We start from the raw sequence: 15,404 nt of genomic DNA, 5'->3' as shown, positions 1-15,404 counted from the left end.
TTTATAAATAGAAAGACTTTTCATACATGCACACACATATGCCACACACATATGTTTATATGCTACTTTTCATCATAAAGACCTTAGGAGGTTTCAGCAAAAGAATCATACAATAAACAATAAGAGGGAGGCTGGGAAGGGATGTGAAAAGTAAACAAAGGAGGAGGCTGCAATGCTTGGTAAGAAATGTACGCATTATCCTGCCCATGTAATTGTAACTCCTCTGTATAGTATGTTCACAAATAAAACTAAATTAAATTTAAAAAAACAATAAGATATTAAAATGGAAAAATTTGGGCTTAAACTTAAAAAAATGTGTAAGTTCATATTTGATAAACTTCCTAATATCCAGGATTTTAAAAGATAAAAATTAGACTTTTCCCCTATCAGTTATTTAAGTTCATATTCTTTAAAAGAAGACACTATATTAATTCCTTCACTGCAAATAAAGGCTTCACTAGCACCATATTACTAACAAAATACTTCAAGTAGTGTTTCAGGAGAGGATGAGGATGTTAAATAATGACACAAATAGTAATTCCCCCCAACAATTTTTTTTGGGGGGTCCGGTCGTGGGGCCTGAACTCTGGGCCTGGGCACTGTCCCTCAGCTCTTCAGCTCAAGGCTAGCGCCCTACCACTTGAGCCACAGCGCCACTTCTGGCTTTTTTCTTTTTTCTTATGTGGTGCTAAGGAATTGAACCCAGGGCTTCAGGCATGCAAGGCAAGCGCTCTACCACTGAGCCACCTTCCCAGCCTTCTCTCCCCAACAATTTTTTGTAATAGCAACTGTAAGTTAAAAATTGTACTTGGCTACTTTTTTTAATGTCCTTAAATAAAAACCTTAGTATAATTATATGCGATTCAGTGAATGCAATTCAATTAACATGGACATAAATTAACATAGTGTAAGTGTACATTTTTTTGATTCTGGGATAGAATTTCATAAAACTACAGCAATGGATAGGTTCCATCTTCCATCCATTATTTTTCCTAAAAATTAGTTGTTAGTTGGATGGCAGAAAGATTAATAATAATACACTTGGAAATTTTCCTTTCTTTTCTCTTTCTTCTTTCTCCTTCCATCAACCTTACAATCCGTACCTGCAAATCTGTTTACTAGCCAGTTTGTGGTCCTTTCACATCTGTACTAGAGTTGGTTATGAGGAAAAAAGAAATTTATGTAATAGTATGAAAAGAACTTGTATGAAGTAAACAAAAACTCTACACATGCATGCACAGATGTATGTCTACGTGCTCATGTGTATATAAGTAGATGTTTATATTCAAGAATCATGAACACATATATTCTGTTTGTTTACAAGAATGTGGGGGGTATATATTCTAGAAAGTACAGAGTAAACAGGCCAAGATAAAGCCTCATTACTTTGATTCATTACCTCTCCCTAGCTCTAATAAATAACGACATATTCAGAGAAATAAAGTAGTTGGAAGTAATTGGCTTTTTCAAGTAGTTTGTCAAAGAATGTTCTGCTGTGTCTGGATCTTAAAATCTTATAATGTTCGCAGTTAATAATTCAATATGTAATTGTCTTCTTTTATATCAGGTTGATAAAACAAAGCAAGTATCCACGTATCAGGAAGTGATCCGTGGAGAGGGGATTTTACCTGATGGTGGAGAGTACAAACCCCCTTCTGACTCTTTGAAAAGCAGAGACTATTACACGGATTTCCTCATTACCCTGGCTGTGCCCTCAGCAGTAGCCCTGGTCCTTTTTCTAATACTTGCGTATATCATGTGCTGCCGACGGGAAGGAGTGTGAGTACTTTAAAACACTACTAACGAATTGGAGAGCCTGCCAAGATAACATAGATGATTCCATTTAATGCAGAGTTTCACTTAGTTTGTTAAACACTTGATAAATGATTGAAATTGTGTTTAAACTGCAGTACTTTAAAATGAATTAAAATAGTTCTGAGTGTAGCAAATCAAATTAGGGGCTATAATTACTTTATTCAAAAATTATTAAGGCTAGATGTAAATTCACACTGGCAAACCACTCCCAAGAATAACTGAGGCTAGATACAGTGATTATGCAAGGCATCGTGGGGGAGCAGAGATTGGGCTCTATTGACATTGTAATTGCACTCTAAATACCTAAATTATCTTAGACAGCTTGATCAAAAATGATGGCCAAAATTCTTCTTGCAGTCATGCAACTGTGAAACAGGGCAACACAATCTAAATCCTTAAAATACATTTATAAAAAATCCTTAGGAGCAAATTAATGAAAATAAGGTATTATTTAAGCAATGAGTCTTCATTTCGTGAGTAGTTAGTACTTTCAGAACATGATGTCAGTTAAGATAACCTCCCAAGATTACCTGGAAGTCAGGGTGATAAAGCCAGGGATTAAAAATAATAACAAAGCAGCAAGTAACAAACTCTTTCATTTTTACATGTAGTCTGATTTCATTATGTCATAGAATTGATTTCATTCAGAAGCCTGATTCTCAGTCTCCATTTTTTCCCATTTTCTGTGTGTTTCTCATCAATATTCCATTGCTGTATGTGTCCTCATGCAAGTAATACCATAAACCTGGTGGCAAATGCTGCCTGGTTGTGTAGAAAAGTCACGACATCAGCATTTCCACATCATGCAAGATCTCATGAGCATATAGTCTTAATGTTCCAAATATCAATGCTATTATTTAATTCATAAATTTTGTTTTGTTTCTAGGGAAAAGAGAAACATGCAAACACCAGAGTAAGTGTCTTCTTTCCTGTTAATTTCTGTGTCATTGTTTTTGCCACTCTTCAGTTGCCATGGTGCTCCACACTTGTGTCATGCTTTCTTTTCATCCATCATCTTTCATAGTAGTTTATTTCATAAACGTGAAAGCTGCTTTCTAAATAGAGTTATTTAGGAGGGAGAGGAACTACACATAAAAAGGGGTTGAAAACTAAGATTACCTAGATTAAAAAATAAAACCTAAAATATTTCACACTCAGAATATTAACTTGCCAATTACATCATGTGACTTCCAAATCTGCATTTCTATAAACCAGAGAACAGATGAAAAGACCTTTCATACAAGTTTTCCTGAACCTACAGTAATAACCTTCCATAAAATGAACGTTCTGTGAGTATTTATAAATGCCCCACCAGTAGCAATAATATAAAAGCTGTAGTAGTTTGATCTTAATCATAGAAAATAAATAGAACACTAGTTTGTGACTTAGGGTTTAATATTAACACAATACTTCATAACAGTTTAATTTGAGCTTTATGTACTTTGCAATCAGTTTATAATTTTCAGCTCTGCTATGTTAAAAGTCTACGAGACATGATCACCTTCTGAGATAATTTGTAGAATGTTCAAAGTGCAACAATGTCTGGTTATTTTAAAAGAAAAAAAAACTTTTAGAAAATGTTTTCAAATTGACAACCCATCAGGTTAGTATACAATTTTAAATATATGTTGTTGAATTCTCTTTCATATAGTATTCAACTGGTTCATCATAGTGCTATTCAGAAATCTACCAAAGAACTTCGAGATATGTCCAAGAATAGAGAGATAGCCTGGCCCCTGTCAACACTTCCCGTGTTTCACCCTGTAACCGGGGAAATCATCCCTCCTCTGCACACAGACAGCTATGACAGCACCAATATGCCATTGATGCAGACACAGCAGTGAGTATCCACTTGAGTATCCCCAGTCATTAATATGCATGAATATGTTTACAGAAACCAGTGCTTCTCATTGTTGCTTTTGTTGGTTTATAAACAGAGGCGAAAAGAGCAAAAGGTCGTTGATAATGTAGTTCCCAACCCCACTGGCCTGATACAAATGAGATAGAATTAATTTTCAGGGAATTTTTTGTTTTCTTCACTAACCCAAATAAGGCAATATTTAGCTTATATATAAGAAATTGACATTGATAATATACAATCATATGTTTTCTCAAGAAAAAGGAAGCATATGTTACAGCATAACAAGATGATTATATTATAGAAATGTTGTTTATTGTGTTAGACTTTTTATTATCTATGTATTCTACAAGTTTTTTTACAATAAAAAGTTTTAGGGATTTCTTTTTTGTATGATTTACTTGTATATCTAAATGAACAATTACAGTTTGGGTTGTGAACATGAACATGTATTTTCTTCATGCAAACCTTCTAGTGTTGGAAGGACATTGGTCAGAAAGCCTGGAGGAAGCCTTGTAAAGGTTTGGGGAAGGAAGTTGAGAGATTTTATATACCTAGAAGCTAGATTTTGATACGTGAATTGGTGGGTAAAACTATTGTTTAATTTTAAGAATGTGACCCCCATTTTTCATATTAACCTTGTGTTAAAAATGTATTTAATTGCAAGTAAAAAAACTTTGATTCCACTAACAATCTAAGTTTACTTTTGAAGTACTTTTGTTTTCAAAGTAAATGGAATGGATATGCATAATATCTCTTACACTCTCCTTTTCACACAAGCATGTGTGTATGCACACACACACACACACCTTAGACTGTTATATGAGTAAACACACATTAAAATTTTATGTGGGAAGCATGATGAACACAAACATTTTTGATTGAGAGTATTTTATTTATTGTGTAACCAGGTAAAAAAAATAATGAAGATGAATAATATACACAGTAGGCTAAATATGCTTGCCCCAAACACTTGGGAAATCCAAAAGAATTATAAATAGATTCTGAAAGTTTTTTTAACATCATTTACTCAGGGTTATATAGGCTGAGGGCATGTTCATGTGTGCGTGTATGTATGCCTGAGTAATTTTCATTCAAGTTCTTTCAGTAGTTGGGGAAATTGCATACATTTAAAATTTGGGGGTTTGAGTCATAAAAATAAGTATTTGAATGTTGCATAATATAGTTGTAGTAAATGGAAAGGATGGATTTCTGTGTTCATTAAAATCATTGGTCCATTTGTTATGTGCTACACCAAGACTGTGTGTATTAAAATTAGATAGTAATGAGAAAAAAGTTGTACAACTTCAAGAATACCATAATAATACAATTTAGCATCTCTTCTGCTTTTCTGAGATAATAGTTGTAGATAACCTTATCATTCATTTTCAAACGAAAGATTTGTACTTACTATTTGAGTTTTTACATTACCTAGTATTCCAGTGAAATATCCATTGGTATGAAATGGTTAAATATACTTGAAACCCAAGGGTTTTTTTTTTTCAAGCTACAAGAGTTATCAGTCCAGTCAGTGTGTTGATAGACTTTGTAGATCATGGGGAAAAATCAAAATAGCTAAATCTTCCAAGAACATAGTTTGAGAATTCTACTGCAAAGTCATAGTGCTATGTAACTGTTTATTATATAATGAATAGGGAAACTTGAATATGTTTGAAAATCAGTAAAACTTCATTCTGATGAAATATAAAGGAGAAAGAAAAGACTGAGGTCTTGAAGTAACTTTTTAAATCATATATGTTGAGAATAAGATCCTTAAAAATTATTTTGCTTCCTTTTGGTTAGGACTTTGCAATGTTACTACTAATGTATGCTATATGCAAGCAAAAAAAATCTCCTGTATAGTTTACAAAGTAGTGCATCTGCCTGGTTTGTGAATAATCACATCTAGACCACTATTATGTTGATCAGATCTCTCTATTTGCAAATGTAATAGGTTATTATATTCAAATTTCAACATATATACGTTTTAAAGTCCAGAAAACCTTCATATTATTCAGATTTCTACTAATGGCAAAGCTCCATTAACTAGCACTTCTATATAAATAGGGTGCAAATATAATTGATGATGTTCTCAATGATTATTCTGAGGCACTGCAGGATCATCAAGTGCGTCTGACTCATCAGAGAAAAATTAAATTACATTTGGTGTCATTTCAGTGTTGAGTGTATATTATCTTTCTTTTATTCTTGGAAATGGATAATATGTGCACAGTCTCTATGGTAACTCCCTATAAGCCAGAATATGTGATTAACCTCATTTTCCAACCATGCCAGATAATAGGGAATGTATTGTCTTGGGTTCATCAGAGCTGTTCTTTACAAAAATTCAACTTTTCACTTTAACTGAAAAAGACAGCTCTTTTTAAAGTTTCATTTCAACACCAAATAGATACATATAAATATTTTGCTTATTTGGCTAGAACTGAATTCTGAAGTTTAAAATAAGATATTAGGTTTGATGAGGCTTTACAATACTTTCTAACTATGCTTGGATAATGTTGCCTTGTACTTATTAATTAACTCTTCCAGAAAAGGCATGTATTTTATCTTCAGATAGTTATACTAATGTAGTGAATTGATACCATTTGGAAACAATTTGGCCACCTATAACATTTCATATGTTTATTATTCAAACTTAACACGAGAAATATTCAGGCATGAAGAAATGGTCAAACATGTATATGGACTTCTAAGCAAGATTTAAGAACATTCAGAGCTTTCTTTCAAAGCTGAATGGGCTTTAAAACCTCAGGGGAAGGAAGAACTTGAAAGGCTGTGTAATTTGGCAATAAGGTAATTGTCAGTTACTTAGAAATATTTTCTTCTTCCTCCTCCTCCTCCTCCTCTTCCTCCTCTTCCTCCTTTTCTTCTTCCTCCTCCTCTTCCTTCTTTTCCTTCTTCCTCCTTTCCCTCCTTCCTTTTCTTCTTTTTTTCATAGAATTCTTCACAGGACCTCTTAGTGGCACCATAAATTATCCAGTTTAAAATATGTAATAAGTTATTTATAGGTGATAAATTAAAGCACTGACCTAAATCAGATCAACACTGAAATTAGATTATTTACTCTTTCTGATATCTATACTGATACCTTCTCTGGGATAGATAGTGTGGTCTTTGGCCTCAGATGGATCTATAATCCTGTTTACAAGCAAAGTGAATGAAGACTTAGCAGAAAGGGAATCTGGGGTAGAACTGGGAGCCAAAGCATATGCTCAGAAAGGCGGGGTTTCATTTTGTACAAGGTTCCTTTTGACTTCAAAATGGCAGAGATGGTATAAACATGAAGTCTAGAAAAGTAAGAGCACTTTAATTTGGTCTTTGCTAATGTTCTTAAACACAAACACATAATTTTGGAATGATTTTAGAGGGACAGATACTGCATACTTTTTGATTACGATTTACAGTTTCTTCCATTAACACCTTACAGTACTATAGTATGTACATGGTAACAATTAGGGACCAAGAATTGGTATTTTAGATTTTTCCAAATTTTACCAGTTTTAACATTCACGTTCTTGTTGTGTTCCAAGATTATGCGTAGGACAGGATAATCCTCATGTCTTCGTATTGTCCCCCAGTCTGAGCCATTTCTCAGAACATCCTTGTGTCTCTTGTCCTTGAGAAGCACTAGCAAGTGTTCTGTAGAGTGTACCCCATTCCTTCACCTAGTCAGGCTTTCTGCATCTGTACTCAGTAAATAAATGTTATCACTGATATTAGATTTTACAAAGATTTTTTAAAAATACAGACAGTGCCCTTATTACAATTCATTTCTCGTAACCACATTTTAAAGTAACTATTACATTTGAATTGCCTGGGTATAACACATTGTTGTCATTGGGCATTAGACTTGTGAACAAAGGCTTAACCAAATCTATCACAGATATTGCTGATATTCCCCAAAGATAAGCATTTGTAACTATTGCAATGGGAAAAAATAAATTCCAAGTTACAGAATTTTAGGTCCTGAATTTGAGAGAGTATAATGCAGTTTTTCCAAACTATGTTACTTTTCCTAATCACTGTGAGCTTTTAGAATGCGAATTCTAGCCCTAGATTTAGGGATTTGGAGGCTAATGGAAGTGTATGTTATAGGCTGAGCAGCTAAAAGGTTCTGAATCCCTGATTTAGTGATTTGCAGGACTTAAGTTTTAGGATTGGGAAATCAGTGGGAAGGGGTTGGAGATGAGGGAAATGTGTGTACTTCCACATTTCCACCTAGAGTTGTAAACAGAGAACATTTTTCCTAAATTCCCCAGAGGAATATGTGTGGAAAGTATGAAAGAGGAGTGAGTCTAGTGGGTTTTATCTAAAAATTTTGAGCTGTTTGTGAGTTTCTATGCATATATACCTGTAAACTTTCCACAGCTCCTTAAAACTGACTGAGGAAAATGCTGTGTAAAACAGAGATTAGTGCTGAGTAGAAAGCAGTGTCTGAATGGGACAGAAAAAATGTTAAACCCTGAAAGGCTAAAACCCACTTAGAAAGCGCAGCTTGCAATCTTATCCTTTGGGAAACAGGCATTGAGTAGAGGATCCCAAATACTCCATTTTCTAAAAAGGATTGTATTCTGAGATTGGTGAGGAGTGATGTTGTCTTTTAGGCAGAAGATGTGCCTCCTTATTCTTCTTTTCTTATAACCACATCAATACTAATTGATTTTCCTAAGTGGGAAACATCTTCATGGAGGACCCTTACATAATGGATAATATGGGAAAGCACCCTACATATTTTCCAGGAAGATTTTAATTGGCTCTACAAAAATTTTCTTTATTCATTATACTAAATATATAATACTTAATCCAGGATAATTGGGTGTCTGTCAAAACAGGAGGTAGGTTGTACTTAATCTTTGGTAAATTAACAAGTATAAAAGTTCAATCAAGTCTAATAATTAAAGACAGTAACTAATCATTTTTGACTTTTATTTAAGTATTTTTCCACATTTCTTTCCTTTGGTGATAATGAAATCCAACTTCATGGTAAAATTCCGTACAGAAAAAATAAAGTTTTAATAAAAGTTACTAACAGCAGAAGAGACTATTTCAGGAGACCAAGGTGATGGTCTCCTATTGAAAAGAGGTGTCAGCTGCCAAGGATATTTCAGAGCCACTGGCTTTTAATTTGGCAAGTAAACCGTAAGTGTGATATATTGCTTGATAGATTCTCGGTTCTGTAGTTTTGTTCTGCTTCAATTTAAAGCTATGATAGATTTACTTTGGGCTTTACATAGCAAACAGAAAAAAAATAAAGAAATAAGTGAATGCTTCCTTCCATCTTTATACATCATGTAAAATGTTAAATTGACTTTGGTTAAAATTAGGGTTTGTGGGGCTGGGAAGGTGGCTCAATGGTAGAGTGCTTGCCTTGCATGCATGAGGCCCTGGGTTTGATTCCTTAGCACTACATAAGCAGAAAAAGCCAGAAGTGGCACTGTGGCTCAAGTGGTAGAGCGCTAGCCTTGAGCTGAAGAGCTGAGGGACAGTGCCTAGCCCCAGAGTTCAGGCCCCATGACTGACAAAAAATTTAAAAAAATTAAAAATATTAGGATTTAGGAATATTTAAAATTGTAATGACATTTCCAATTTCTTTCTGACCTTCCTTCCCTTTCTTTTTCATTTCTCCATATCATGGCCTGATTCCTAGCGCAAGTAGTTACAGGACAAAGTCATTTTGGCAGAAAAACATTTGTAGAAAAATCAAACTTTGGGCAATATCACTTTTGCCTGCCACTTTTTCCTGAACAGTTCTCAAAATGTGTTACAATTTCTTGTTGTTCTACTCATAGGGTTTCAAGAGAACTATTTTATATTCCACATAACTAATGTCATTTTCTTTCACCTTTCGCATGGATTCTTGGCTTTATGCAGATCACTTTGCTTTTGAATCTTCAAGCAAGTAGCAGCATAATCAGTTGATTAATCATCCACCTTACTTATAGAATTTCTGTACAGGGCATCCAAGAATGTTAAATTATCTTGAAGGAGTTGCACAAATAACAAATAATATGTTCTCCCCCCCCCCAAATCACTTATTTACTAATTTGCAAGTTATTACCTTGGCTCTCTTAAAGAATGAACTTTTTGGAATGGCTAATTTATACAATTTTCTACTTAAATGCATATAATTAATGGAAACAAAATTGGAAAATAATTAATGCTAATAATTCAGAGAATGATAGTTTTTCTTAATTTTCTCTATAATGCCACAGTTTATACATTATGACCTTTCAGTTAGTCCATTAATAACTTAATTACTTTAAGTGGTTTTATGCCTTTATAAATGTTCTTTCTTTGGAGGATTATGGGACCTCTGTTTGAAGTCCGTCCCATTCTAATTGCCTTTAGTGGACTTTAGTTGTTCCCACTCTCTTCCTGAATTCTCTGCATCTTAACTCCAACACAGTTCATTGTGGGCATTTTTTTTTTTCAGTATGTTTGAAGCAGTACCCTGAGGAAGTACCTCTCTTCAGCTCTTCAGTGGAATATATTACTTCAAATATGCCCATCATTAACTTTCTAATGCTTATATATAGTCAAAAAACTGTAACAGCACAAAAAAAAAAAATAACAGAACAGAGCTTTGTGTATACATACACTTTGGAGATTGGGGGAAGTCGAATCTCAACATTTTTTTTCTGGTTAAGCCCGACTTTAATTTCCATAAATAAGCACTTTTCCTGTAACTCATCTGAATTTTCACTGGAAATTTCAAGAAGAGCACATGCTTAGTTTAAACTTAGATAACTGCAACATGCACTACAGATACTTTTTAAGTCCCTAAACATTATAATACACAATCAGTTCCTTGTGTCTTTTCCTAATTTCTTGCTAGTGTGTGCATGACACTTTCACAGCCAACCATTTCTCATCACCTAGCTAATCCCATTGTGATTTTAAAAGGTTGATAATGAAAGAAAAAAATGGAGGCTTAAGAGAAATGACAGGCTTTGAATTGTCTTCAACCAGTAGTGTTCCGCATAACGTGTGGGGAGGATCAAAAAAGGGGGTTCCAATCACATTATCCAGATATTGGTTTTGGATTTGGGGGAATATCCTTGATCTAATGTTTTTGAGAATCCAATGTCTTTGCATACCAATCATTGGCAATATCAGAATAACCTACATTCTATGCTTTCTTTGCCCTGTTTATCTTGTCTTGGGAAAATATGTTGATTTAATCTGTTAAAAGACATGTTAGAGCTAGAGATGATAGAAAATGAGAAAGTATTTGTATGTGGTATGTATGGATGTGTAGAAACACTGCTGTATTCAATTGGAATGTGGAATAGACCAGCCAGTTATGTTTGAGTAGTAAAAATGAAACACACCCCATACCCCACTCCAAATGCCCATGCAGTTTGATTTCTGTAGCAAAGGCCTTTGCTTTTCTATCTTTATTTAAGACTAGAACTTAATTTCTCCTATTTGTGGCTTTAAAATTAATCTTTTTACTTTTGTGACCAAAGCCAATATAAACACATGGTCTGAGCCAGGCCCAAAGAAACATAGGTCCTATGGTTTCCCTTTTTTGCAATAACTAGTGTATGTCTGAGACAAGCAGAAAAGGTCAGATAAGATGATGTTAAGTGAAAAGAACCCCAAGATAAGGATACAGTGGTTTTTTTTCTTTCTTGCTATTGTTTCTAACATATTTATAAGGTGATTTTTTTATTGTTGTTGCTTTGGATGTACCTCCCCCATGTTATAACCCCTCTTTTCACGGTATTTGACGTTGGTATATTTTAGGGAGGGGAAGGGAAAAAACAAATTGTTTAAATAGGACACAGGTGGACCCACTGCAGCAATGAGATGTACAAGACACTATGTGGAAAAACAAACTTTACATTGTCAGGGGGTAGGGTGTAGTGTGGAGATGGGAGGGCGGGGATGGTAGGGGAAAAACAAAGGAGGAGGCTATAATGCTTGATAAGAAATGTACTCATTACCTTGCTCATGTAATTGTAACCCCTCTGTATGGTATTTTCACAATTAAAAAAAACTTATTTAAAAAACAAAAAAGAAAATACTACCTTACACCACATGAAGATAAATCTTCCTAATACATAATAGCAAAGAAATACAATCATTGAGACAAATGATTAAATAATTTATTTAAATTGAATTAGAATTGGTTTCTTATCTTTTTTTAATTAATAAGTTTTTTTATTGTGGAAATACCATACAGAGGGGTTACAATAATTACATGAGCAAGGTAATGAGTACATTTTTTATCAAGCATTGTTGCCTCCTCCTTTGTTTCCCCTTCCATTCCTGCCCTGCCATCCCCCCCCCCCCGGTACATTTTCTTAACAGTATATTTTAAACATTTTTTGAATCATTCAAATTCATAACTAGAGATAAAGATTTTGAACACTGTTACCTAACAAGCACTGTTTTTCACATTAGAGCTTTGTATTTGAAACATAATACTTGCCTAGATGAAATGATTCAGATCAATGATTTTCAAACTCTGTTTTGGAAATTTCTTAGTCCAGCAAGTGGGGCAAAGGAAACAAAGCAAGAATTCCTTGCTCCTTTGTCTCAATCAGGAAACCTCACTTTTATCTCTTTTGTACATTAGAGTTCCGTTGAGGCTTTCAATGAAAAGGAATTCCACTGCCAAAGACAAACAAAAGACTGAAAATCTCTGACTTGGATCAAGTTTTACTTTGTAGCTAGGGTCTTACTCCTAGAGTTTCTTGCACATAGAATAAAGTATAAATAGTCACAAACTAATACTAATACCAAATGCATGCTTCAAGTTAATGAACACATGTGTATTAGTGATAGGAGTCTTTGAAGAAAACATTGAATGTTTCTCTGTTTGAGATACTAAGAAAAATAGGATGCTTCTTACCCGTCATAAGGCATTGGGGATGGAGCACTAAATGTTACATACAGAGAAAAACAGTGACATTCATCCTGCATGCTAAGAGCTACCTAATTGGGAGAGAAGGGATGCTCAGAGAGTGGTAAAATGTAGAAGGAGGTGTTGGATGAGATATTATTTTCTTAATTAAAAATCATACTTAAAATTTTAACAGCATTCCTTGAGGGAATGTTGTACTAAATCTATTAAAAGTTGGTTGTGACGAACTTTGAGCTAAGTTTGAAAGGACAAGCATAAAACTCATTGAACACAGAATATGGTAGTTGCTGTGGGGGTTGGTTATTTTGTTCCAAACAGGTAGGGTACTCCACTTAGGGACCACAGAGATTGATGGCTGCCTAAGCCACACTGAGAAACCTGAAACTTAATTTGCAGATAGATGTCAAGAAATATTGAAACATGTTATTTGCATGACATAATCAGATTTATGTCTCAGGAGATCATTCTGACAGCAATACACAGAGTGGATTATAAAGAAACAAGAATGTGAATGAGGAAATAAATCAGATGAGTTATAAGGATCCAAGTGAGAAATGATGATAGCTTAACCAAGTTAGCAATGGAGATAGAGGAGGCAGATTTTATTGAGATTGAGGAGAAATGTCTTGAGACTGTGAAGACTGAAAGAGAAGAATCAAGGATGACTTCTTCATTCTGCTTAAGTATGGTTAGATGAGTGGCCATTCCCTACCATGGGCATAAAAAAGTTCAGTTTTGGAGTAGTGAATAAAGATAGTGATATATTTTTAAAAGCTGTTATGATGATCAAGATGCATTGTACTCATAACCTATTGGAATTAAAACTTCTTTGTACAACTCTCTAATGATAAAGCCCCACCCCCACACCCCCCAAAAAGCTGTTACAACATGAGCAGGGACGTATGCATGCATATAGATGTTCTAGACCTAGATCTAAAAGAGTTGTCATCATGATCATGTCTTTATTCACTTTATTATAGCTGTGTGGACTTAATCTTTAAGGCAATTTTGTCATCTGTCAATTGGGAAAAATATTAATACCTGCCTCTCAAGGCTATAGTTAGGGAGTTTAGAGCATAGCAAGTGTGCTGTGTTTTAGTAATGGGGGAACTTCCCTACAAGGAAAATTTATGCCTGAGCAGGCATAAGAGCCGAAGACTTTCCCTGGAGGGATTTTAGGCTGTTCAATTTATTTTCCTGAATTATTTTTCTAAAACAGGTTTTGGGAAGTAGAAATTTTGCTTGAGGCAAGATTAACTTTGATCTCTCTTTCTCTTAGTACTGTGGCTTGTTAGCTTCTTGCTTTCTCGTGTGTGTGTGTGTGTGTGTGTGTGTGTGTGTGTGTGTGTGTGTGTGTGTGTGTGTGTGTTGGGATTTATTTTTCTTTGTTTGTTTGCAGTTTGGATTGTGTTATTGACAAAAGTGAACCGTCTCCCCATAGCTTCGTTGTTATTGTTGTTTATCAATGAGTCTCAAAGAACTCCATGACTCTTATCAAACATGGTTATTATTTATCCTCCTCAGATATTAGTTTTCTTATTCATAAACTTGTAAAGGGGGAAAAGGGGTTGTGTGTATTTTTTAATGCTAGTATGTCTGTTCTTTATTTATGTGCATATAAACACAACTTTACTCAATAATTTTAATCATTTCTAGGAACTTGCCACACCAGACTCAGATTCCCCAACAGCAGAGTACAGGTGAGTACTAAAAATAGTAAATGGATGTTTATGGATGAAGCTAATAGGTTAAAAGGTAATTATAGCATTGTATATGTTACAAAGCTTTAGCTTTACTAAAGAAGACAAAACAGTTGTATCATTCCTTAATCAGACTTAGAATCTCAGAATAGTAGCTTAGATTATTGCATAGATTATTGGCATCAGAATGTTAAACATGGGGTAAATGATCTAGTGCAAAAACATCCATGGAGGTCCTGTCTAATTAAGGAAGACTGAATAAAATCCCCTTCCTTGGGTGGAACTCCCTATTCTTTCCCTTAAAATGAAAGATTTTTTAGCTTGGATGCATCCAGGATTTGTCTCAGTAAGTGAGCAGCTTGAAACTGACTCTTAAAAAAGGAAACTATTGTAACTAATCACTGAGGCCTCAGGAGGATAAATGAGAAATGGTTAGTCTGGTTTTAAATCGGCTTTAAAAAGCTGTTATAACATGACCAGTGACAACAAGATGGCGGAAAAATTTCCCTGGACTGTTCTATTTTCCTAAGACTTGCTTTCTTTAAGTGTATTTCTTTCAAGTGTCCCTAAAAATTTTCCACCGCCAATTATTTCATTCATCTCCATAATGAATAGATAACTTATTCATGATTGTCTTCTAATTAGTGGTTGATTCCTAGTTCTAATTGCCAGGCAACCGGTAATGCCTTTGTAGCTCTTTTGGAAAAAGCAAGAGAAGTTTTAAAACGTAAGTTGGGTACGGAATTCTAAGTATGAATAGGGGCATTGTGGTAGGGAATCTCTTAAATAAGTATCCTGTTAAAAACTTCAGGCACATATAGAAATGTATTGGATGTTTTCATTTGGAAATTATCTTCTCTATTATTGCTTTCGGGAATTTAAGGAGATTTTCGTTTGACAACTTTTCAAAGATTTGAGGCAAGTATAAATGAAGCTTTTCATCAGATTTTAATAATGAGATAATGTTTATCACATTTTCCCCACAATTTTCATGACTTGTTTTAATTAAATGCTGACATGATTCAACAAGACTATTCAATTTATTGATATATTAACGCTTGTCACTTGAAGAAAAAGAAAAATAATCCTTACTATCACTAATTTTATGACTGTTTTTTAAAGAGGTTAAAACAATTAA

At 34.3% G+C, this 15,404-nt stretch overlaps 1 protein-coding gene across 9 annotated transcripts in view; it reads left to right on the top strand.

Annotated features, from left to right (window-relative positions):
• Sgce (sarcoglycan epsilon) overlaps positions 1-15,404 on the top strand; it is a 74,744-nt gene that overhangs the window by 57,403 nt on the left and 1,937 nt on the right. For 2 of the 9 annotated variants that reach the window (XM_069996515.1, XM_069996511.1), the window contains 5 exons: positions 1,568-1,779; positions 2,702-2,728; positions 3,467-3,655; positions 14,223-14,266; positions 15,150-15,184. In XM_069996515.1, coding sequence (XP_069852616.1) covers positions 1,568-1,779; positions 2,702-2,728; positions 3,467-3,655; positions 14,223-14,266; positions 15,150-15,184 — 507 coding nt within the window. Of the gene's footprint in view, positions 1-1,567; positions 1,780-2,701; positions 2,729-3,466; positions 3,660-14,222; positions 14,267-15,149; positions 15,185-15,404 lie in introns of those variants that run through there. The other 7 variants (XM_069996516.1, XM_069996512.1, XM_069996517.1 and 4 more) reach the window with 4 other exon arrangements.

This window comes from Dipodomys merriami, unplaced genomic scaffold (genome assembly GCF_024711535.1).
Source record: "Dipodomys merriami isolate MVZ:Mamm:240054 unplaced genomic scaffold, mDipMer1.0.p SCAF_5, whole genome shotgun sequence".
Lineage (NCBI taxonomy): Eukaryota > Metazoa > Chordata > Mammalia > Rodentia > Heteromyidae > Dipodomys > Dipodomys merriami.
This window is presented reverse-complemented; position numbering and strand designations above follow the sequence as displayed.